Below are 24,203 nucleotides of genomic sequence, written 5' to 3' on the forward strand. Positions count from 1 at the left end.
TCTCTCTCTCTCTCTCTCTCTCTCTCTCTCTCTCCTCTCTCTCTCTCTCTCTCTCTCTCTCTCTCTCTCTCTCTCTCTCTCTCTCTGCCTCTCTCTCTCTCTCTCTCTCTCTCTCTCTCTCTCTCTCTCTCTCTCTCTCTCTCTCTCTCTCTCTCTCTCTCTCTCTCTCTCTCTCTCTCTCTCTCTCTCTCTCTCTCTCTCTCTCTCTCTCTCTCTCTCCTACCTAATCCAGGGAATGAATTAATGACCGTGGGATAAGTCATCCATCCCCTTGACGGCCACGTGATCCATTGACAACTCTCTTGCTCTCTCTCTGGTTCAATTTCAAATGTTTCATATGTTCAATTTCATATCCTGTTTTAGGATCGTGTTATAGGCTTGAGAAGTAAATTAAGAAAATAAATGTGTCTGCAACATCATTCTACAAGTGGGTCTTTCAATCAGAATTCATGGATTGCCTTCAGCTGGGACTGTGGTATTTTGGTAGGCTATTGGTATTTTAATAGAAGCATTAGAATAGATTTATTTTTATATTTCCATAAAAAAATCGCTTTTATCACTGGGCATGATTCATTCCTCGTATGAAAGCCCCTCTCTTGCAGCCCGACATGAATGCAGCTTTTTGTCAGAGAAAGTCTTTTAAAGGCGCAGTCATCAGGCGAGGTCAGCGCGGGGCCCAGCTGTCCGCAGACAGGGCAGCTGGAGCCACGAAATACCATATGGTCTGGACGTGCATTTTGCCATTTTAAGTCCTGAAGGCATGTTCTCCGAAAACAATCATCACAACTGATAGACCATTTTTTCCCCCCAGTCTTCATATCTGGGCTAAACGTGTAACGGTAATTCTGCCTCAGAGTAAAAAGCACACAGAACCTTCAACGCGCGGGGCGAAGCTACGTCTCTCACACGTCAGACACCAGATAAAACTACAACTCCCTGATAAAACCACACCCACCCCCCAGATAAAACTACAACTCAAAGATAAAACTACAACTCCCATAAGCGGCTGTGAGAAACAATTCGCCCACTCTCGATATCCCCCACTACGAGCAGCGATCTGCAGCTCTCCAGCTCATTCACTGAGTGGCTGCGCTACGGGCAACAACAGGCTACCTCCCGTCCTCCGTGAGTATTACAGCCCTTCATAGACCTGGAAGTTATGTGAATTATGATGTCGTCCGGTGAGCCAGATGTGTGAGTTAACGCTGTTCATCTGCTACACGGATAGTCTCTCGACGCTTTGTTTCATGGTTATTTCTAAAAGTACAGAATGATAGAGAGAGACCTAGTGAGAGAGGCAAAGTGAGTGAGTGAGAGAGAGAGAGCGAGCGCTAGCGTGGTGTTTTTCATTGTTCTGCCTCCGTTGACACAAAGAGGCTTGGTGTTAATTGATGTTCAGTTTGGGCACAAATGCGGTCGTTTGTGAGGAAAAGCAGCATTGTAAGTTATCGCTCGACACCTGGTCGTCTGCTACCTGGCGAGACGTTGCGTCGAGAGGTTCTGTTGTTCAATGACATGGAGGTGTTTGACATTTATTGATGTTTCCTTGATAAGCGTTTGTAATGGATATTTACTTTAATGTTTTTTTTTCTGTATTTGTCCTTCTTAGAATGCTGCTTGCGATCCGGGTAAAAAGAAGACAAAACGATATGAAGACTTAGGTACTGTTGACACCCAACAAAGAGCCATAAAACCGACATCAGATCAACCTCCACGGGATTGGCCATAGGGAACAGGCTACTCACAGGGCTCGTGGTTGTAGGTGTCATCTAGCCTTCAGTCCGATGTTCCTTCGTCATTTCTATGTCATGTAAACAAACCACTCCACAAGATAATTGGTGGTTAGTGTCATATCGCGACCATTGTGGTACCACGACTGCTCCGTGACCTCCCCGGACAACCCGGAATGTGTTTCGAAGGGATGATTCTTTAGGCAGTTGTTGAAATGGCCAGGTATGTAACCCATGGGCCCAGGTAGAGATGCTTTGTTCCCTGCAGTCGTTCTGCCAGGGCAGCGGTTCCGGGCGCAGACCCTGCATTAGCTCTATAAGCTGCTCATGTGACTGCAGTTAGGGAAACTCCTCCAGTCCAACTGCCCAGTAGGAGCCACACTTCGTCCCCTCGTCTGCCTGGCACCATGCCTCTCTCCAACGACCACAACGACACTGGCGGCGAGCTGTCCCCGCCCCTGGGGGGCTGTGAGCTCCAGGACCAGTACCTGGACCCCTCCGGGACCTGCTTCAAGTCCAAGAGCCTCCCCTATCCTCAACGGGCCCCGTCAGCGGGGCCGCGAGGAAGAGGAGGAGGAGGACGAGGAGGAGGGAGCCATGGAGGAGTGCCGTCTGGTCACGGCCGCCGCCCCGGTGGGCGAGGTGGACGAGACCAGCGCACTGCAGCCCAAGACCCCCTCCTGCAGCCGCGCGGGGTCCCCCTCGTCCCACGGCAGCGACTTCCCCGCCTCGTCCTCCGGAGCGGCGGGGCTGAGCGGTGGGCCGGGCGCCCGGAAGCAGGGCTTCTCCCTGACGCGTCTGGTGGGCGCGCCGGCACGCCGCTGCGCCCGCGCCATCCTGCGGGACTCGCGCTGCTTCCTGTTCTGCATGAGCTACCTGACGTTCATCCAGTCGCTGATGGTGTCGGGCTACCTGAGCAGCGTCATCACCACCATCGAGAAGCGCTACAGCCTGCGCAGCTCGGAGTCGGGGCTGCTGGTCAGCTGCTTCGACATCGGCAGCCTGCTGGTGGTGGTGTTCATCTCCTACTTCGGGGGGCGGGGCCAGCGGCCGCGCTGGCTGGCGCTCGGCGGCGTGCTGATCGCGGTCGGCGCCGCCCTGTTCTCGCTGCCCCACTTCATCTCGCCGCCGTACCAGATCCAGGAGCTGAACTCTTCGTCGGGGCGCGAGGGGCTCTGCCTCAGCGCCAACGGCAGCGGGCGGGAGGCCGGGGCCGCCGGGGCCTGCCCGCGGGACCAGGAGGGCAACGAGCACAACCTGTACGTGGCGCTGTTCGTCTGCGCCCAGATCCTGGTGGGGATGGGGTCGACGCCCATCTACACACTGGGGCCCACCTACCTGGACGACAACGTGAAGAAGGAGAACGCCTCGCTCTACCTGGGTAAGACTCGGCCTCAGTCCTGAACTAAGAGTGAGCGGGGGCCACGATGAGGCAGTGGGGCTGTTTGTCTTTGGGGTGGATTCTCTCTGTTCTTTTAGAAAGGTGTTTGGGTTTCCCCGTCCTGTTTAGATATGGATCTATTAAACCTTGCCTGGTTTGGAGTGTGTGACGTTGAGGTTCAGAGAGGGCCAGTGGTACAAAGTATTCACAGCCGCGACTGTTATTGATCTCAGTGAGCGGAGGTAATAGAATGCCTTTTAGGAATGTGGTTTACCAAATCGAGTTCCGAGGACTCCATTGGCTGGGGGCGAGAATGTGAACATCAAGCGGCATCGGTCTGTCTGCTGCTAGCGCTGGGGGAGCGCGTTGTCGGTATACATCGCCTGATCGTCCAAGGGAAAGGTCACGGTTTCAAAGGGGTTCTCCATCTGCGCTGTAGCCTCTGGCTGTGTGATGTTCAGGGAACGGCTCAGCCTGGCCCTCCCTCCCGCTGCCCCACTGATAAGAGGGGGGGCCCTCCGAGGAGCGCATGTGTCTCCGTGCACTGACGGACTCCGGTGCATCAAAGTGTGTGTAGGTGATTGTGTGTGCCTCTCGGCGTGCGCTGGGTGATCTCGGGGCGGTACAACAGCAGAAAGCAGTGAAAGACTAAACAGCATGAGGTTAAAACGCTGACGCGGGCAGCGGCTCCTATGGATCCACTCTCCCGGCCCCCAGACCTCAGTCCCAGCTATCGATCCATCCCTACGACCTAGGAACCAATGCAGCAGAGCTTGTATTGTATTGAACCCAGCAGGAACCGTTAAAAGGAGCACACGCCAAAATATTGGCTTTTGCACCAAACTCTCAACCTTGGAGGCGGGCGTGAAGGTCGACGCGTCGCCCTGGCAACCGAGGGCTGTGGTGGTGACAGTGTGGCTCTCTGTCAGGTCAACAGGGATTATGAGCCCCCCCCCCCCCCCCCATGGTCTCGCTGACCTTGTTGGCTATCTCCAGGAGGCTCTCTCGCCTGGGGTGGTCTATTGGGGTTTAGCGGGGAGCGGTGTTGTCTGACACAGAGACGTGTCCTGACGTGTCAGATTGAGGATAGAAGCGGAGGATTGGGCTTCATGGGAGCTGGGGAGGACTGTCTCCGTGTCGGGGTAGAGATTATTCCTTCTTTTGTTTTGGTTCCCGTTGTGTCGACTGCGATCTTATCTCTGGACGACCTCCGGGGCCGACGGCGTGACTCTGATGTCGCTGCTCCACCACCGGAAACGCGGACAGCGTTTTTGTGTCAGTTTCTATTTTTCCCCTGAAAATATTTTATTGCATCGCTTGCTCCGTCTTTTGTCATTTAGCCAAGCAGTACTGGGACGTACCTCAGGGGACCCCATGAAAGTTGTTCCCCCTAAAAACCCCTTAATGTAAACCACAACTCGAGTTACCCTAAATGGTACCGGGAAGGGGAACCTTGCTAGCTAGGACAATAGGATCGGGGGGGGCGGGGGGGGGGGGAGATGTGTGTTGTTGTTGTTGATACTTATTGTTTGTCTGTGTGTATGCATGCGTACGGGGAATGCAGGGCTTCCTTTGTGCCCCCCCCCTCTAGCCTGCCTCCATGACATCACCGGGGGAGGGTGGCAGTTGGCTAAAACCCCAGAGGGAAACCTTTTCAAGACAACGTGTCCTGATACGTATCCACCTACTAGACCTGGTGTGCAGAAGGATTCTAATGGCTCTGTGGACCTTTATTCAGCATGGAGGCGTTGCCATATCTGTGCTGGCACGTTTAGCATTTCAACCTTATATGATAACACATTCCCCTCCCCCTAATCACTCATCTGTACCGCAGTAGGCTAACACAGCTGTACAGCAATGAGCTAACACACAGCTGTATAGCAATGAGCTAACACAGCTGTACAGCAATGAGCTAACACACAGCTGTATAGCAATGAGCTAACACAGCTGTACCGCAGTAGGCTAACACAGCTGTATAGCAATGAGCTAACACACAGCTGTATAGCAATGAGCCATCATAGCTGTATAGCAATGAGCTAACACAGCTGTATAGCAATGAGCTAACACACTGCTGTATAGCAATGAGCTAACACACTGCTGTATAGCAATGAGCTAACACACTGCTGTATAGCAATGAGCTAACACACTGCTGTATAGCAATGAGCTAACACACAGCTGTATAGCAATGGGCTAACACACTGCTGTATAGCAATGGGCTAACACACTGCTGTATAGCAATGAGCTAACACACTGCTGTATAGCAATGGGCTAACACACTGCTGTATAGCAATGAGCTAACACACTGCTGTATAGCAATGAGCTAACACACTGCTGTATAGCAATGAGCTAACACACTGCTGTATAGCAATGAGCTAACAGACTGCTGTATAGCAATGAGCTAACAGACTGCTGTATAGCAATGGGCTAACACACTGCTGTATAGCAATGGGCTAACACACTGCTGTATAGCAATGAGCTAACACACTGCTGTATAGCAATGGGCTAACACTGCTGTATAGCAATGGGCTAACACACTGCTGTATAGCAATGGGCTAACACACTGCTGTATAGCAATGGGCTAACACACTGCTGTATAGCAATGAGCTAACACACTGCTGTATAGCAATGGGCTAACACACTGCTGTATAGCAATGGGCTAACACACTGCTGTATAGCAATGGGCTAACACACTGCTGTATAGCAATGGGCTAACACACTGCTGTATAGCAATGGGCTAACACACTGCTGTATAGCAATGGGCTAACACACTGCTGTATAGCAATGGGCTAACACACTGCTGTATAGCAATGGGCTAACACACTGCTGTATAGCAATGGGCTAACACATAGGCGGATAGTAGTTCGGGCACAATTTGTCCCTTAAGATCCAAATGGTATTCCGATGTGCCGTGTTTCGGATGTAAGATACACCCTGGAGCTACGATCCATTTCACCTTCTAGGAAAAGACTGCATCAGCAACTTCTGATGCTGTGGTTTTTACCATTCATGAATGAGCATTTAAAGCCTGTATTTGACCTCAGATCTAAGATGAAATAGACTTTTGGTTTTGGGTCATTCGTCTATGTGTCTACAGAGACCTTTAGTACGCTTTAGGTTCATGTCCTGATATGGACATCCCTATCATTGGTAATAGCCTTTAGCAGATGTTTTCATCCAAAGCTTCACGTAGACTCCTGAAACCTGTTCATGATGCGTTAGGAAGCAGCTCGGCTGGAGCCTGGAGGCCTTCAGCTAGCCCGCAGACATGGGGGATCCGAACCCATGACCTTGAATCTGGATGTATGAACCCTCATGGCACCCATACGCTATCCCACACCTCCATACCATTATTGTGGAGATGTGTGTTCCATGATTGTCTTCAGGCAGAACCCCGAACCCCCTGGACTCCTCCTCCTCGTCCTCCTCCTCCTCGTCCTCCTCCTCCCCTCTCCTCTGCTCCCCCTCCTCGTCCTCCTCCTCCTCGTCCTCCCCCTCCTCCCCCCCTCCCCCTCCTCTGCTCCCCCTCCCCCTCCTCTGCTCGTCCTCCCCCTCCTCTGCTCGTCCTCCCCCTCCTCTGCTCCTCCTCCCCCTCCTCCCCCTCCTCCTCCTCGTCCTCCTCCTCCTCGTCCTCGTCCTCCTCCTCCTCGTCCTCCTCCTCCTCGTCCTCGTCCTCCTCCCCCTCCTCCCCCTCCTCTGCTCCCCCTCCTCCCCCTCCTCTGCTCCCCCTCCTCCTCCTCCTCCTCCTCCCCCTCCTCTGCTCCTCCTCCTCCTCCCCCTCCTCCTGCTCCTCCTCCTCCCCCTCCTCTGCTCCTCCTCCCCCTCCTCTCCTCCTCCTCTCCCTCCTCCCCCTCCTCCCCCTCCTCTGCTCCTCCTCCCCCTCCTCTCCTGCTCCTCCTCCCCCTCCTCTCCTCCTCCTCTCCCCCTCCTCCCCCTCCTCTGCTCCTCCTCCCCCTCCTCTGCTCCTCCTCTCCCCCTCCTCTCCCCCTCCTCCCCCTCCTCTGCTCCCTCCTCCCTCCTCCGGTGCCGTGTGTTCCGGCTCTTTCCACGGTTCCTCTGTTGTAACGGGAGCCCTCCCGGGGGGGTACACCGTCTTGGCAAACAGCTGGAGGCCCCAGATTCACCACTGTATGCAAATACACTGACTTGTACTTGTCCTTGTTCTCCCTCGCTCTCTGTCTCTCTCTCTATTGCTCTCCCTCGCTCAGCCTCCATTCATCTCTCGCTCTCGCTCTCGCTCTCGCTCTCTCTCTGTGTATCAGTCCCGCTCTCTCTCTGTATCAGTCTCTCTCTCTTATCTGTCTCTCCCCCCCCCCTCACTCTCGCTGTCTCTCTCTCTCTCCCTCCCCCCCTCCCTCCCCCCTCTCTCCCCTTGTGACTACATACCGTTCTGGATGTTCTGTGGTGAGGGTGGTCTGTTGCTCAGCTGCTCTGACAGACCACTTTGTCTTGTTTGAGTGTGTTTTCATTAAAATGCCTTTCCCTCGCGTATGTCCCAGTAAAGCCACAGTCAACACTGAGATATGTAGAGAAAGTGGAAGACCTAACACGCACGCACGCACGCACGCACGCACGCGTAAAGCGGCGTTTGAGGCATGGTGGTTCAGAGGTTCCCGACGGCCGCAGCCTGCTTCTCTTCTACCTGGAGGTCTGTTGCCACGGCAGCAGACCTGTTCCTTTTCGGTGTGGCAGACATGTTGGTAGCGGTCTGATGTCATCGATGACATCATCAACCTCGTGGTCCCATGTGGTTCAACGCGATGGCGCGAGGCTGAACATGGAACCAACCCGCTGGCTGACGGCAGCGGGTTGGTTGGTCCGTCAGGCCGGTCTGCAGACCGCCGCTCTCCCAGCCGGTGAGGCGGAGGAGCGGCGGGGACGGGTCATGTGGCGGTGACACAGCGTTCCTCTACACTGAAGGCATCAGACATCGGACCTGTGGGGTCAGGGTTGGTGTTCATCCAGCTTCCAGACAGCGATCCTTCTATCGGCCGCCTGCCACCTAATGCCGAGCCAACCCTGTCATCCTTCTGCTCACCATTCCGGATAAGGTCAAGTAATTGATGTTCAGTTTAGTTTTAACGGTCGGCTTGAGTTTTAGCTAGCAGAAGTTGTGTTTTGAAACTGGTGGAAACCTCCCGGCGCGTGTCTTAGTTTGTTCCTGTGAATTATTGATGTTCGATTGGATGCTCTCGAATATCCAAGGACATCTGATTTTAGCCTGCGCTTCTGTACTTAGCTGACACGCGATGTACGGACTGTCTAATATCAGTTATAGGGTAAACACCCAATCTCCTCCAGGGTTATCTCTGTGCGCACACACACGCGCGTGCACAAACACACACAGATTTCTCTGCCCTTCTCTTTTTAGAAAGGGAACAGCTGTGAACCCAGCCCACTTTCTCCCTCCTCCAATGGGGGCGGTTTATTTTGCTGTTTGTCGTGAACTGCAGAGTAAAGGTTTTCAGGAACAAACGAGACAAGATAAAATAGAGTTTGTTGTCCTCTGCTGGGCTGTCTTTGTTGTCATATCTGCATTGCCATGACCTCGGGCCTGCCGCCTGTTTTCATGCCATGACTGTCCTGTCAATGTCAGTTAAGGCTTTTGTCTGGCTGGTTCTGTTTTCTGCTTCAACAGGCAGACAGAAACCCACAGTGACACCAACACAACACGGGGGGGGGGCCGGGGGGCTCGGGTTGCAGGGTTGTCCAGGTCACTCGTCCCGTCACCCTCCGATAGCCGAGCGGCGCAGCGGTCGTAGCCGGAGAGCCGGCGGCCGCTGCAACGGCCCCCCCCCCCCCCCCCCCCCCCCCCCCCCCCCACCCCCCCCCCAACACCACACAGCCCCACCAGGGCTAGGGAGAGCCGGCGGCCGCTGCCACGCCCCCCCCCCCCCCCAACACCACACAGCCCCACCAGGGCTACGGCGCCTCCGAGGGTTACTAAGCAACCAGTGCTCCAGCACCCCCCCGCTGTCTGCCCCCCTGCTTCAGGGCCCGCCTCTGCTCTGCCTGCCGACTCAGGGTCTGCACCTCCCTCAGGGGCCCCTGGTCCCAGTGGGGACTCTGGGCCCCCCCCTGGTCCCAGTGGTGACTCTGGGCCCCCCCCCCTGGTCCCAGTGGTGACTCTGGGCCCCCCCCCTGGTCCCAGTGGGGACTCTGCCCCCCCCCCCTGGTCCCAGTGGGGCCTCTGCCCCCCCCCCCTGGTCCCAGTGGGGACTCTGCCCCCCCCCCCCCTGGTCCCAGTGGGGACTCTGGGCCCCCCCCCTGGTCCCAGTGGTGACTCTGCCCCCCCCCCCCTGGTTTCCAGTGGTGACTCTGCCCCCCCCCCCCCTAGTCCCAGTGGTGACTCTGGGCCCCCCCCCCTGGTCCCAGTGGTGACTCTGGGCCCCCCCCCCTGGTCCCAGTGGTGACTCTGGGCCCCCCCCCCCCTGGTCCCAGTGGTGACTCTGGGCCCCCCCCCCTGGTTTCCAGTGGTGACTCTGCAGCGCTGCAGAGTAGGGCTCTGGGCCGCGCTGCAGCGCTGCAGAGTAGGGCTCTGGGCCACGCTGCAGAGTAGGGCTCTGGGCCACTCTGCAGAGTAGGACTCTGGGCCGCGCTGCAGCGCTGCAGAGTAGGACTCTGGGCCGCGCTGCAGCGCTGCAGAGTAGGGCTCTGGGCCACGCTGCAGAGTAGGGCTCTGGGCCACTCTGCAGAGTAGGGCTCTGGGCCGCTCTGCAGAGTAGGGCTCTGGGCCGCTCTGCAGAATAGGGCTCTGGGCCGCTCTGCAGAGTAGGGCTCTGGGCCGCGCTGCAGAGTGGCCCAGAGCCCTACTCTGCAGAGTAGGGCTCTGGGCCACTCTGCAGAGTAGGGCTCTGGGCCGCGCTGCAGCGCTGCAGAGTAGGGCTCTGGGCCGCGCTGCAGAGTAGGGCTCTGGCCCACTCTGCAGAGTAGGGCTCTGGGCTCGAGGCACCTGACGTGACATGTTTACCATGGCAACAACACAAGGCTCTGGTTTCCTGCGCCATATGGCCCTGTTCTGACCAATGAGCACATCTCCTTTGGCCATCTTCCACCAATGGGGCACAAGAGGTCTTTTATTGCTGTTGTTATCTAGCCCAAGACTGGGCGACTCGTGACCGTGCCTTGTTGATGGTGTGGTAGTTCCTGGGGACGCGCCAGCGACGGGAAAGTAAGGAATGCTGAGCATCCATTGTTTTCAGTTGGGGTAAAAAAAGGAAAAGATTCAAATTCTCTCGCTCTCTCATACACTCTCTCTCTCTCGCTCGCTCTCTCTCGGTGCCCCCCCAGCCCCCCCCCTCTAACCACAGATGCCCCAGGAGGGTAGCCAGACGCTGCGTTGGTCAGAAGGGACCAGTTGGGCAAAACACAAATAAACATTGTTTTCCCCCCAAAATGGATTTCTGATCCCATTCGGTGGCGTGACCCGTGCCCCTCTGATCTGGGGGGGCAGGCCTGTGTTCTAGGCAGATGTTGTGTGGACTCTATCATGAGGTCCAGCTCCCCACGGCTGTCCCTCTTGCCCTCCTCCACAGCCATTAGAGCTCATTATACAGCGCCAGCGGAGGATTGCATAATGCTGTGATTAATGCCCGTCTATTAATGACAGTGGGCCCCTGAACAGTGAACCTGTGTTGTAATTGGAGAACTTGTGTGTGTGTGTGTGTGTGTGTGTGTGTTGCCACCTCCGGTGTTTTCAAGGCCTCATCCTACTCTTTATTATTTCTTTATTTATATATTCTTTCTTTTCAGACATTGAGCCATGCAATACGTTTCACTCGGGCATATCCGCAGCCATCGCTCGCTCTCACCCTCGGGGCCTATAGCGCTCATCTCTCATCTCAGCTGCAAGCTGCTCCTCCATAAGAACCCCCCCGAAAACAAAACCTTCTTTCAGAGTCTCTGCCCTAATTGGGCCAATCAGCATTGGGGGAGGAGCGCCCACTTCCTATGTCTGTTGTGTACGTGCAGGAAGTCATTAGCAGACGTGTGTGTGTGTGTGTGTGTGTGTGTGTGTGTGTGTGTGTGTGTGTGTGTGTGTGTGTGTGTGTGTGTGTGTGTGTGTGTGTGTGTGTGTGTGTGTGTGTGTGTGTGTGTGTGTGTGTCAGACGTTCTGCTACACACTGCCCAGCTGATATCTCATTCTCTCTATCGTGGTACAGTAACCATCCCTCCCTCGCTGCCCGTTTAATCAGCTGCCGGTATCTGTTCAGCTGTCCTCCCGGAGTATGTTCTGCCCTTTGGGTTGTCTTGGGGAGGCAGTGTGTGTGTGTGTGGAGGTGCACAGGGCTGCTGCTGTTGTTCTCGTGCCCCTGTCTGCGGCACACTGAGCGTTGTTCTCTGCGCACCGCGAGGTGGTTAGAGGGCGGCACGGCGGGGCTACGGCCCAGGGTCGGAGCAGGAAGGCCTCAGAGGCCATGGAACGGTAGCGTGTTAGCATGTAGCGTGTTAGCATGTGGAGCTCTGCAACGAGAACCCTTGGCTGAAGCCATTGCTGTGCGCCATGCCCGTTGACTTCACACTGCACAGTTCAGAATACACTTTCTATTTTCACAAAACAAGGTTTCAGTGTGTGTGTGTGTGTGTGTGAGCAGTCCTGGGGCTTCAAAATGTTTTCTGACCTCGTCCTGTGATGCAGAGAGAAAGGGGGGTCAACACACACACACCCACCACTGCTCCACCAGTGAACCAGGCTTTAAGCGGGTTTCCATTTATATAACGCTGCCTCAGCCTAACCAGTGTGTAAGGCATAATGTGAGCCGTCGACGAGGAGCTCTTTGACTCGTTTTGTCAATTGAGAAGTTTTGCCCGACGGCGTGTGTAGAATCATACAAGGCTGTGGAGAATCCAAACAGTGTCTGGATGTGGGACACAGTAGTACTCTCTCTGACGGGCTGAGCCAACAGCCGCTGCCTGGATTGCATTACTGGTATCTCTGCCAAACACTCTCCTAGTCTCATTCATTCTGTTGTTCAGCGCCTAAAGAGGCCCGTTATGGGGCTCACTCCCTGATGCATTTTGGGAAATCACAGCTGTGTGTGTGTGTGTGTGTGTGTGTGTGTGTGTGTGTGTGTGTGTGTGTGTGTGTGTGTGTGTGTGTGTGTGTGTGTGTGTGTGTGTGTGTGTGTGTGTGTGTGTGTGAGAGAAAAGCTTCAGTTATGTACTGTTGAATACGATGTACTTGGTTTGTCTGCGAGCCAGCAGTGCCGTCTCACCACCAGCGGGGCTGCTGTGTATACCATAGATCTTAAATCTGCACACACATCTTTGTGCTAGAGCTTTCTAACCTGCAGATGGAATGACAAGGAATAGCCGCTTTCTATTTAGTCAATTGAAGTATATTTCAATGCACACTCTAGGCTGCATTAGAGTGTCCCCTTTTAGGATCAAAATCAGTGTGTGCGCCTATAGATGATGTTCATTGAGAAGTTTAATCTATATACAAGGCAAAACAACCAAATGCAAATTCTAGAATGGAAATAATTGAAGGATAGACAGATTGCAAAACTAAAGACATGCAGACTAACCTAAAAAAAAAGCCTAAAAAAAGGAACTGCCAAACCCTACACATCCACAAATACCGCTTGTCAACGTCATGTTGTCGTACCAGCGGCCTAGCAGGAGACAGTACTCGCAGCCTCATCATCAGACGCTGCGTCCAATCCTCGGGGGGTTTGCTGTGTTATTGCCCTGACGCGCTAATTATTTACGCTTTGATATACAATGAAATGGTATTCTGTTGATGGCACAGGGTCATTGGGTTAAAAGGTTTGTATTTTTGGTGTGGCCGGTTGTCCATGAGGAGGCCCATTGAACCGAGCTCTTTCCAATACACAAAGCACACAGGCATCGGTTTCTTTAACTGGCTATCTCAGCCTGCATGTTGGATTGTGATTTAAAGGCTTAAACCTAAGTAACTCGCCTAAATACCAGCCCCCTTTAATCCTCAAAGATTAAAAAGACTACTTTTTAGTTTGCTTTAGTAGAATCAAAAAGTACTTGTAATCAATACACTGAGTACATTGGCTCTTGAGGACATCGTGGTAAAGCTGGCTTTGATCACAGGTTCTCGTTTGTCCCAAGAACTCATCGATTCGGCTTTTTGCTTTCCATGCGATTTCCTTGCATGTACGACAAACATTATGTTTGAAATTGGCCTATTGGCCTTTGAAGCCCTCTGCATAATGCATTCCTTTGTGCTCCCTGTAAACCAAATAACCTTTTTCTCACAATGGTTATCTAAGCCGTGGTAATGGACTGGATCATGGAGGGGAGCGCCCAGAGACTGGAAGGTACAGACAAGCGGATGAAGGATTGCCTGAGTGAGATTGTCTTTATCTATGACTGCTGGCACCATTGGAGAAACTGAGATCTGGAGCAGGAGAGGGAGGGAGGGGGAGAGAGAGAAGGGGAGAGAGAGAGGGGGAGAGCGCCAGAGACCCAGGGTGAAAGAGGTTGGATCAGTTCACTATAGTTGTTCTTTTTTTTTAAAGGCATTCCATCACTAAGCCACTTTGGAGCACTTTGAGTTGTGGAGTCACATGGCGTGGTAAACGACCAGCCATAATGGGAGGATTTGCAATGGGGGGGGGGGGGGGGAGGGGGAGAGATTCGAGAGAAGTGGGGAAAATAACCAAGAGGGGAAAGCAGCAGATATGATCTGTCCTCCCTTTATAGGAACTATGGTCCCACCCAAGAGTGATGGAAACGGTACGAGGCGATATAAAGGTTCTGAATGATGCTCAAATGTTTGTGGCTGATTGATCACGGCAGGTTAGGAGTCAATAGCTGGGCACCAATCCCTCCCAGTGAATGAGTCTGTGGGTTTCTCTGCATTCAGCTATTCATCCCCACGCCTGGAAGGCTGCGCTGGAAGCGCTCGACAGCGGCAGATTTGTGGGGTCTTTTCTCTGTCGATGGCAAGGCCCCAGAAGCCCGAGGCGAGCATTGGAATCAGCACAAAGATGTCCGTTTGGTGTCGGTGCCGGGTCCTTGAGCACACCGCTGCACATAAAACACTTTGCTCTGCTGGGAGAGGGAGGGCTGACCCTCGCTCTACCCCATACCCCGTACTGTCACGCTCGCCTGGAAGGACGCGGGCCGCGTGCGGGGAAGTAGAGGCCATTGATCGAAGGTGTGCGGACATCCAGATAATTACTAATCTCCCTGCAGGCGCTGACCGCTGGGGTCATGCTCTGGTTGTGTTGGCGAGGAAGCTGTGCTCTTATGAAGCTGTGCCCCCCCCCCCCAACCAAATGAACCCCTTCATGGTGGCAGGCACATGAGGTGCCCCCCCCAACCAAATGAACCCGTTCATGGTGGCAGGCACATGAGGTGCCCCCCCCCCAACCAAATGAACCCGTTCATGGTGGCAGGCACATGAGGTGCCCCCCCCCGAACCATCTGGGGAGGGACTAAAAATAGGGATATTATCTGTATCCTCCCTTTTTTGGGGGGAGCATTTTTGAAAATGTTGAATCCCAGAGTGTGCCTTGGGACCCCCTTAACGGACGGCGGAGCTCCAGCACTAAACCTTAATCACTGTGTTGGCATTTTAATACCGGCCATACATGTACTGACGTTTACTACACATTCACTTCTAAATGAGGCAATTCAGATGAAGTCTCCCTCATGTGGACAATTATACTAGAATGTGAGGACCACATGAACCCAGCGCCACAAATCAGACTACAGGCCGAACGGGGGATGACAGGGCCTGAGTCTGGGGCCCCCGGGGGGCCCTGCCTCGTGGAGACCTGGGGACCACCTGCTGGGTCTAAGGTGGGCCGCAGCGCTCACGTGGGAGTCAGGTGGCCCCCTTGTGACCGAGCCAGGGCTCTCATTCTAAGGGGCTTATAGGGTGGGGGGGTGTTGGGATCTGGGTAGAGACCTAACGAAGCCAGGGGAGCACCAAGCATTGGCCCTCTTATTGTCAGGAGCCATCTGCTGCTTTGAAGTCCCCACTGGTGGCTGATTAGTACCCCAGTCAGGGAGGGGTGTGTGTGTGTGTGTGTGTGTGTGTGTGTGTGTGTGTGTGTGTGTGTGTGTGTGTGTGTGTGTGTGTGTGTGTGTGTGTGTGTGTGTGTGTGTGTGTGTGTGTGTGTGTGTGTGTGTGTGTGTGTGTGTGTGTGTGTGTGTGTGTGTGTGTGTCCCGATAATACTGTGGCTGGAATGCCTCCTGAGAACATAAACTATTCTTTCAGCCTTGAGACCACAGCACACTGACGGGACCCTCACTCCTCCCACACTCTCTCACAGCTCCCCGTCACACACACACACACACACATCCTTTCTCACACACACACACACACATCCTTTCTCACACACGCATCATTTCACGCATACATACACTCCCACCGTGTCGAGGCAGCTGCTATCGTTTGAGATTGTGCGGAGCCAGAGGAGAAGGACGGGACACGACCTGGACGCACCTGGGAGGGCTGTCACTTAGCGTCTGTGGGGGTGGGTGTGGGGGGGCTGTGTGTGTGGGGGTATGTGTGTGTCTGGGGGTGTGTGTGTGTGGGGATGTGTGTGTGTGGGGATGTGTGTGTGTGGGGGGGTCCAGATAAAGCTTCTCTGTAAGGAGCCACTGCTTCGTCAGCAGGTCGCCGTGTCAACGCAGTCAGCCCCCGCCTTTTAATGGTGTTCCTCCTTCTCCCTGTTCCTCTACAGGGGAGGGGAGGGGGGGGGAGGAGGGGGGGAGGAGGGGAGGAGGGCAGGGGAGAGCGTCACATGACCAATAGGGCAACACAGTGCAGCGATGCATCAGCTCGCTCACCTCTTTCTCTCCCTCTCTCGCTCTCTCTCTCTCTCTCTCTCTCTCTCTCTCTGTCTCTCTCCCTCTCGCTCTCTGTCTCTCTCCCCCCCACTCTCTCTCTCTCTCTCTCTCGCTCTCGCTCTCGCTCTCTCTCTCTCTCTCTCTCTCTCTCTCTCTCTCTCTCTCTCTCTCTCTCTCTCTCTCTCTGTCTCTGTCTCTGTCGCTCTCGCTCTCGCTCTCTCGCTCTCTGTCGCTCTCTGTCTCTCGCTCTCTGTCTCTCTCTCTCTCGCTCCCTCTCTCGCTCTCTGTCTCTCTCGCTCTCTGTCTCTCTCTCGCTCTCTGTCTCTCTCCCTCTCTCTCTCTCTGTCTCTCTCCCTCTCTCGCTCTCTCTCTCTCTCTCTCTCTCTGTCTCTCTCCCTCTCTCTCGCTCTCTGTCTCTCTCTCCCTCTCTCTCGCTCTCCTCCACCTCCCCCTTGTCTCCCTCCCTCTCTCTCTCCATAAGTCTCCCTTTCAGCCGGTAGAGTTTCTTGGATCATCCATCATGCAGCTGTCCCCCGCAGCGGTCTCTCCCAAAGGGCTCCAGGGGCCACTGAGGGGGTCCCGGGACTGCAGGGGTACCTGGGGACAGGTGTGTGTGTGTGTGTGTGTGTGTGTGTGTGTGTGTGTGCACACCAGTCAGCGTTCACCGTCATAGCCGTTAACCGTGACTTTAATAATATAAAATGTTTTATGTACATTTAAGATAAGAAAAACTTCATTGCGTTATTCTGCAGATGGGAATTCTGGGAAATTAAACAGCTTAATTTTCTTTCTTCTTTGTTCGGCGGTCGTACGCAAAGAGGATTTTTTTTTGGCTGAGTCATGGAGCTGAACCATAGATGAAGTGTTTTACTGTACTGCTAATTAGCCCCCCATGCACTGTCTAGCACAATCACCACATTAGCGGCATGCAGATTTACTGGAAGATGTACTGCAAGGCAGAGCATGTTAACACAATTAGCGTCATGAAGGAACCCGTGTGCAGTATATGATGTGTACTGCTGTAGCTGCTGGCCTTGGCCCGGTGCATCAATAGCAGAGATACATGCTAAGTATTGTACTTGCTCTTTGTCTTCTTGTTGTCGGCGGCTTGATGCAGCCCTAGTTGACGCTGGTCCTGATTGGCTCAGTAAATGATTTGGACCATGCCACTGAAGGAGGGCTTAACGACCCCCCCCCCCCCCCCCCCCCCCCCCCCCCCTCCCCTGAATGACATAAACCCGGCCGCGGTCCAGATCTGCCCTTCTCCCTCACTTATCATTGGACGCTCGACTCTGGTTTGGGATAACCACCAGATTACCACGCCGCATGTGGACTGTGTCAGAGACGGAGCCTGATGGAGGAAGATGGCGAGAGATGGAGTAGACGCTGTACAATTCATTCAAACTGCGTCACATAGGGAGTGATGTAGAGAGACGCAGTCGATTAAAGGAGAGAGAGTGAGAAGCTGAGAGCGAGAGGGAGGGAGAGACAGACAGACAGAGCGAGAGGGAGGTAGAGACAGAGGGCGAGAGAGCGAGAGGGAGGGAGGGACAGAGGGCGAGAGCGAGGGAGAGAGAGAGGGAGGGACAGAGGGCGAGAGGGAGGGAGAGAGAGAGGGAGAGACAGAGGGCGAGAGAGCGAGAGGGAGGGAGAGACAGAGGGCGAGAGAGCGAGAGGGAGGGAGAGACAGAGGGCGAGAGAGCGAGAGGGAGGGAGGGACAGAGGGCGAGAGGGAGGGAGAGAGAGAGGGAGAGACAGAGGGCGAGAGAGCGAGAGGGAGGGAGAGACAGAGGGCGAGAGAGCGAGAGGGAGGGAGGGACAGAGGGCGAGAGGGAGGGAGAGAGAGAGGGAGAGACAGAGGGCGAGAGAGCGAGAGGGAGGGAGGGACAGAGGGCGAGAGGGAGGGAGAGAGAGAGGGAGAGACAGAGGGCGAGAGAGCGGGAGGGAGAGTCAGAGGGCGAGAGAGAGAGGGAGGGAGGGAGGGAGGGACAGAGGGCGAGAGAGAGAGAGAGAGGGAGGGAGGGAGGGACAGAGGGCGAGAGGGAGGGAGAGAGAGACAGAGGGCGAGAGAGAGGGAGAGACAGAGGGCGAGAGAGCGAGAGGGAGGGAGAGACAGAGGGCGAGAGAGAGGGAGGGAGGGAGGGAGGGATGTATAGACGATGGCAAAGTGTTACCACACCAAGGCCATCACCTTCTTGTCTGCAAAGTAAAAGGAAGAGAGAAACAAAAAGAAGACAAAAAAACCAACAAACATGGATTCACACAGGCGGCGTCTGAAGTACACGTCAGACACCCCGCTGTGTGTGGAAGATGCGACTGCAAATCTCAGGAATCCACCTGATCTAGTGTTCTGTCACGACCACAACAAAGGCAGCCTGTCCATGTTCCCGTTGTCCTGAAGGATTCCTTTGTACCACCGCCCCGGCTGTCCCTGACGGGTGTTTTCATGTGATTAAAGTCCAGGGCTTTTATGTGTGTGCTCATGGTCTGAATCGAGTTATTAAGTGGCTGTAATTACTGAGGCCGTCAGGGAGCCTCTGATTGGGTGCGGGCGTGTCCGTCTTCCTCTGGCCCTCCCCCTCTTCATCATTCTCTCTCCAGACTCTTCTCACCTCTGTCGGGTTTGACGGCGGGTTGAGGATGTTGTGCGCGGTGTGAAACCAGAGGACGTCCTCCTCCGTCGTGGGGGTGTAGTGTTACCCACACCGCTCCACGCCCACGCTAAAAATAGAAGCCGGCTGTTTGGCCGCGGAGCGATCCGAGGCCCGGCGGGCGCCGGTGGGATTCTCGTTCTGCGCCACAAGTCACGAGTCGTGCCTTTGTATCTCGCGCTGTGAGTTGCTGCGATACCCTGATTGGACAGCGCACCGCCGTCGATGCGACGGGCAGCTCCCCGGCCGATGGCGTGCGGCTGATTCATCACATTTTGCCGCTTTCCCTACAAATGGTGGACGCCATTCAAAGCCCTGATGTAGGATTTGCCTCTGAGAGCTTCTGTTTCACTTTGTGCTGAGCGCCACCTCGTCCTGCCCGGGGTGCTGTGGTGCGTTGTTCTTTTCTACTTCATTCATTCATCTCGCTGTCTGGGTGAGATGGTGATAGCGTAGGGAAGCGGTGCGTGGGTGGGTGGGTTGGGGAGGTGTGCGTGTGTGCGTGTGTGTTTGTGTGTGTGTGTCTTTGTGTTTGTGCGTAGACAACACTCGGCTCCCCTCTCCGAGGGGAGGATCTGGTTAGGCTGCCTCATCCAGAGTCTGTTCCGCAGCCCTGATTGCTGCTCTCCGCCTCTCTCGAACTCATCTCATCCCTTCATTCTGCTTTTGGTACCCTCCTCCTCCTCCATGACTCCCCCCCCCTCATCATTATTTAATGCAGCTGTACGCTCTCTCCCTCGGTGTGGTTAGTTCATTTGTGATTCATCATCAGATAAACCAGTGTATGCAAATACACAGTACCCTGTCCTAGAAGGCGCTCTCTCGCTCTCGCTCTCACGCTCGCTCTGTCTCTCGGTCTGTCCCTCCCTCTCTCCCTCCCTCCCTCCCTCCCTCTGTTTATCTCTCTCTGTCTCTGTCTCTCTCTCTCTCCCTCCCTCCCTCCCTCCCTCCCTCCCTCTGTTTATCTCTCTCTGTCTCTGTCTCTCGGTCTGTCTCTCTCTCTCTCCTTCTGTCGGTCTCTCTGTCTGTCTGACTCTGTCTCTGTCTCTGTCTCTCGGTCTGTCTCTCTCTCTCTCCTTCTGTCGGTCTCTCTGTCTGTCTGACTCTGTCTCTGTCTCTGTCTCTCGGTCTGTCTCTCTCTCTCTCCTTCTGTCGGTCTCTCTGTCTGTCTGACTCTGTCTCTGTCGGTCTCTCTCTGTCAGTCTCTGTTATCCCCCTCTTTTCTCCTCCTCACATTATTGTTGAAGGTAGCATTCCCTCTGTCTGTCTCTCTCTCTCTCTCTCTGTGTCTGTCCCTCGCTCTCTCCCCCCTCTGTCCATTTTATTAGTAGTTCCCCATCAGATATATCTCTGTGTGTGCTCTAGCGTGAGCAGAGCTGACGGACTGCCATCCATCAGGGCCTGCCAGCTCTCAGACGGGGGGAATTGGGGTCAACGACGCGCTGTAAAGAACTGCAACCGCTTCCTTCCTCTCCTCGTACCCACGATGACCCACTGCACTCCTCTGTGTGTGTGTGTGTGTGTGTGTGTGTGTGTGTGTGTGTGTGTGTGTGTGTGTGTGTGTGTGTGTGTGTGTGTGTGTGTGTGTGTCTCTGTCTGGCACCTGGGCAGGAAACCAAGGAGTGCGATGGGCGGGATTACAGCATTTCCTGTTTTGGTTCGAGGAACGAATTAGCATGCGCAAAGTTGAGGTTTAACACAATTTTTAAAAACATTTACAAAAGTATTGCTGCAGGGGCCATTGAACTACACAGGTTAGGGTTGAACCTTTGCAGACCCTTTCTCTAAAGATGTAAAGATATTTAGATAACCAGTTCTAGACGGATATCTCTCCTTGTTGGGCGAGGAGAGATACGACACTGGGAAGACGATGCTGTCCTTTTAGTTATCAGTAGGGTTAGCTACTTAGTTAGGGCTAACCCTAACCTCTTCTGGATTAGATTAACGGTCAGCCATGTCACGTTGGTTGTGGTTCTGACGGTCAGGGTGTTCCCAGTCGAGATCCGTGTCATACAATTAATTTAGACCAATCATGTCAACAAGATTTGGGTGAATGGCGAAAATTTGGGCGGAATAAAGTTAAAGGCCTTCCACCCAGATCTGAGCTTGACTTCTACTCGACCTCCGACGTTAATCTGGAGTCTGATTGGCGGTGCTAGTGTGGTCGTCAGTGTGCTCGAGTTAAGCGCTCCGGGCATGCTGACATCAGGTAACAGAGAGTGAGCGTGGGGGAGGGATGCTGCTCCTCGAGGGACCTCCTTCTGTCCCCCCCACCACCAACGGACCCGTCACCTCCTTAACCTCTTATTGGTTCTCTTATTGGTGATATTCCTTCCTAATATAATAACGTGCGCCCGAGCGAGTACATTCGTCACACAATTAATTTGGTTCTCTGTGCACGGGGGTTCTCCACACACGCGACGCACGGGAAAGTCGAGTCAAGGAGAGGCGGGGGAGGCTCACTGGCCTTAACCAGAGACGTACCTCCCTGCAGCGGGGGTACGCGTGTGGAGCTCCTGATCCACTAGCTCCCCACGCACACGCGTGACGGGGACCTGATGAAGGAGAACACAGTGCTGACACAGCGCTACGTGGTCCTTCACCGGCCCAGCGGAGGACCTCCTCCCCCCAGCCAGGAGAACGGGGGGGCGGAGGAGAGCTCCTGACTGGGGGGGGAGGCAGCGGGGGAGAGCTCCTGACTGGGGGGGGGGAGGCAGCGGGGGAGAGCTCCTGACTGGGGGGGGAGGCAGCGGGGGAGAGCTCCTGACTGGGGGGGGAGGGAGCGGGGGAGAGCTCCTGACGGGAGGGGGGAGGGTGCGGGGGAGAGCTCCTGACTGGGGGGGGGAGGGTGCGGGGGAGAGCTCCTGACGGGAGGGGGGAGGGTGCGGGGGAGAGCTCCTGACGGGAGGGGGGAGGGTGCGGGGGAGAGCTCCTGACGGGGGGGGGGGGGGGAGGGTGCGGGGGAGAGCTCCTGACTGGGGGGGGAGGGTGCGGGGGAGAGCTCCTGACGGGGGGGGAGGGAGCGGGGGAGAGCTCCTGACGGGGGGGGAGGGAGCGGGGGAGAGCTCCTGGCGGGGGGGGGGGAGGGAGCTGACGGGGGCCTTGTCCGCTATCTATTATGAAACCAAAGCGTGCTTGAGAGGTCATTCTTACTACTTCTAAGAACATTGTGACGAGGGAGCATTTTGCCTTCAACGTATCTGTGAAGCCATCCTTACCGGTCGAAACGACAGTTTGTAGATGCAGCTAGAGATATGTGGTTTGGTTTGACTAATGGCCGTGTAGTTACCCATATCTCTAACGGTTGTAACTGTAGCTCTGCCTTCACGTTGCTGAGCTCGTCAGAGGATTGCAGCAGCGCCGCCACAACACGGCGCTCACCCATGACGCAGATAGGAAGGGATGATGGTAGTAATGAATATCCAGGTTGACTTCTGAAGGTTAGAACGGTTAGCTGTACCGCAGACTAGGGAGCCAGTGAACGATGGGGGGGGGGGGGGGTGGCCAAGAGATGGGGCGTGGCCAGGGGTGTTTGTTTTTGACCCCTGCGTCGCCCTCCCCTTCCACCAGGCATGGTAAACGAGATGGATGAACCTCTAATGACAGTCGAACCCCCCCCCTGTCGGGGAGGAGTTATGGCTGCCGTTGGCTTCAGCGCCCTGAGCGTGATGAGGAGGGGGCAGCTGGAGGGCAGCTGGAGGGCCGATACCTGCAGCCTCCCCAGCTCCCCGCCCCCCCACGCACCACGGCGGAGAGGGACGGACACCGGGATGTAGGACGGCAGCCCTCATTCCCATTGGCCGGCACTCTAGGCCAATAGGGTGCTGTGTTTATGGATGGAAGTGTGGGGGGGCGCGAGGAGGTCAGCTAACCCTAACCCTGCTCACTGCCCTCTGCTTCTCGTCGGTCTTCGCTCCGCGACGGGCCGGGAGCACGCTGCGAGGGTTAATTCAGAGGACGCCGGTCACGGGTGTGCAGACATCTCACCCCGCGTCCCCGCCGCCATTAAGGCTGTTGTCCTCAACAAAGAGCCCGTTGTCTCCCACCAGACGCACCGCAGCATGGGACGGTCCTGTCTCACCCTCTTCAATCAAAAGGAGGACAGTGTGTGTGTGTGTGTGTGTGTGTGTGTGTGTGTGTGTGTGTGTGTGATGATCCGTCACGGGGCGCTGTATGTTAATATCCGGCAGCGTTGTGACCAGCGTCCTCTGGGCAGTCGCCCTCGTCGGACCCTCGTCCCTCTCTCCAGGGCCGCCTGGACAGAGGGACGAGGGTATCATGTTGTGGGTTTGACTATACGGCTCCTCTTACATTACAGCGTATTGCCTTTTTAATACGACTCTTTCATTCACTTTCCACGTGCTTCGGTATCTCCCATGGCGATGAATCCCATTTGATTCCATTCAGCCAGAGAGCTGGAGAGGGCCGCCTGGTTGGGTTGTAAGGAGAGAGTATCTGTACAGTAGGGCTGTCAAAATTGCTCAAAAATGACATTCGAATGTTCGTTTGGAAAAAAATCACGAATTCGAACTATTCGAATATCTGGTTGCCTATTTTACGCAGTTGCCGTCAATATGTCAATAATGCGACAAAACCATGGTTCAAATTAGTGGGATATACATATATCCTATAAACAGCCCAGTAACGTGGAGGCCTAATCATGAAAAGCCACAACTTTGTATCGCTTGCATTTCACCACCACACCTGCAAGCGCGCAAACTATAGTAATCTGAAGAAGACGCCCGCTTCTGAATGTTACAAAGTATGCTAGTGGTAACGTTCCTTGCTTTGCTTACCATTTATCGAGAAGGCCTATTAAAATCGATAAAGAAAAAAATGCATGTCGCCTACGTCTTCCACCATGCCAGCGAAAGGGCCAGCACTACGCACCGTTCAGATTCATGAAAAAAAAGCTGTCTCGGACTTTGCCGAGAACATTGCGTTATAGCAGCTTTCACCAGCCAGACTACTAGCTCCCTGAGCTCTACTTCGGATGCTTATTGAATGGCATAGCCGAGCTGGAATACCTATATCCAAGTACGGAAACGCGGGAGTGTTTTTTCACATTCGAATATTAATTTTCACGTTCAAATTCGCGTTTTTGGATACATTTCAAACGAATATTCGAACTTCGAATATTCGTTGACAGCCCTACTGTACAGACGAATGAGCATCAGGGCTGTCGGGCTGAGAGACGCAGCGCTGGCAGTGGTGTCTTTGTGGATCGGACCGGGGCTCCGGCGTTCAGACGGCGTCACCCGGAGCAGCGTTGGGGTTTGTTGAGGAGGGGAGGAGGGGAGGGGGGGAGGGTGGGAGGGGGATGGTGTGCATTGTCCCCCATTGATCTTGTTGGTCCTCCTGTATGCTGCTGCAGTGATTAGTGGTCAGGGGCGATCAATGGGGGCACGTGTTCAGGACTCTCCCCACTGTACGGATGCCTTGTTAACACTGCAGGGGGGGGGGGGGGGGGCATGGGGTGTGTGTGTGAGTGTGTGTGTGCGTGCGCGTGCGTGCGTGCGTGTGCGTATCAGACCCGGGCTGATGGAGGACCTTATCAGGAAGCCTTTCCTCTTTAAATGAAAACGAATCCCTGGCTTTCCGAGCCGAGCCTGGAGGTGTTAAAGGGGCGTGACCCTGGCTCAGAGGGGGGGTTCCCTTTGTTTTAA

The 24,203-nt window shown here is 54.8% G+C and overlaps 1 protein-coding gene across 1 annotated transcript in view; it reads left to right on the forward strand.

The window, feature by feature from the left end:
* The first annotated feature begins 1,038 nt into the window (after positions 1 to 1,038).
* Positions 1,039 to 24,203, forward strand: part of LOC115536889 (solute carrier organic anion transporter family member 5A1-like) — a 46,052-nt gene continuing 22,887 nt past the window's right edge. Inside the window, 3 exon segments of the mRNA XM_030348348.1 lie at positions 1,039 to 1,125; positions 1,610 to 2,257; positions 2,259 to 3,111. Coding sequence (XP_030204208.1) covers positions 2,138 to 2,257; positions 2,259 to 3,111 — 973 coding nt within the window. The 5' untranslated portion in view covers positions 1,039 to 1,125; positions 1,610 to 2,137.

The sequence above is a fragment of the Gadus morhua genome, chromosome 23, assembly GCF_902167405.1.
Source record: "Gadus morhua chromosome 23, gadMor3.0, whole genome shotgun sequence".
Lineage (NCBI taxonomy): Eukaryota > Metazoa > Chordata > Actinopteri > Gadiformes > Gadidae > Gadus > Gadus morhua.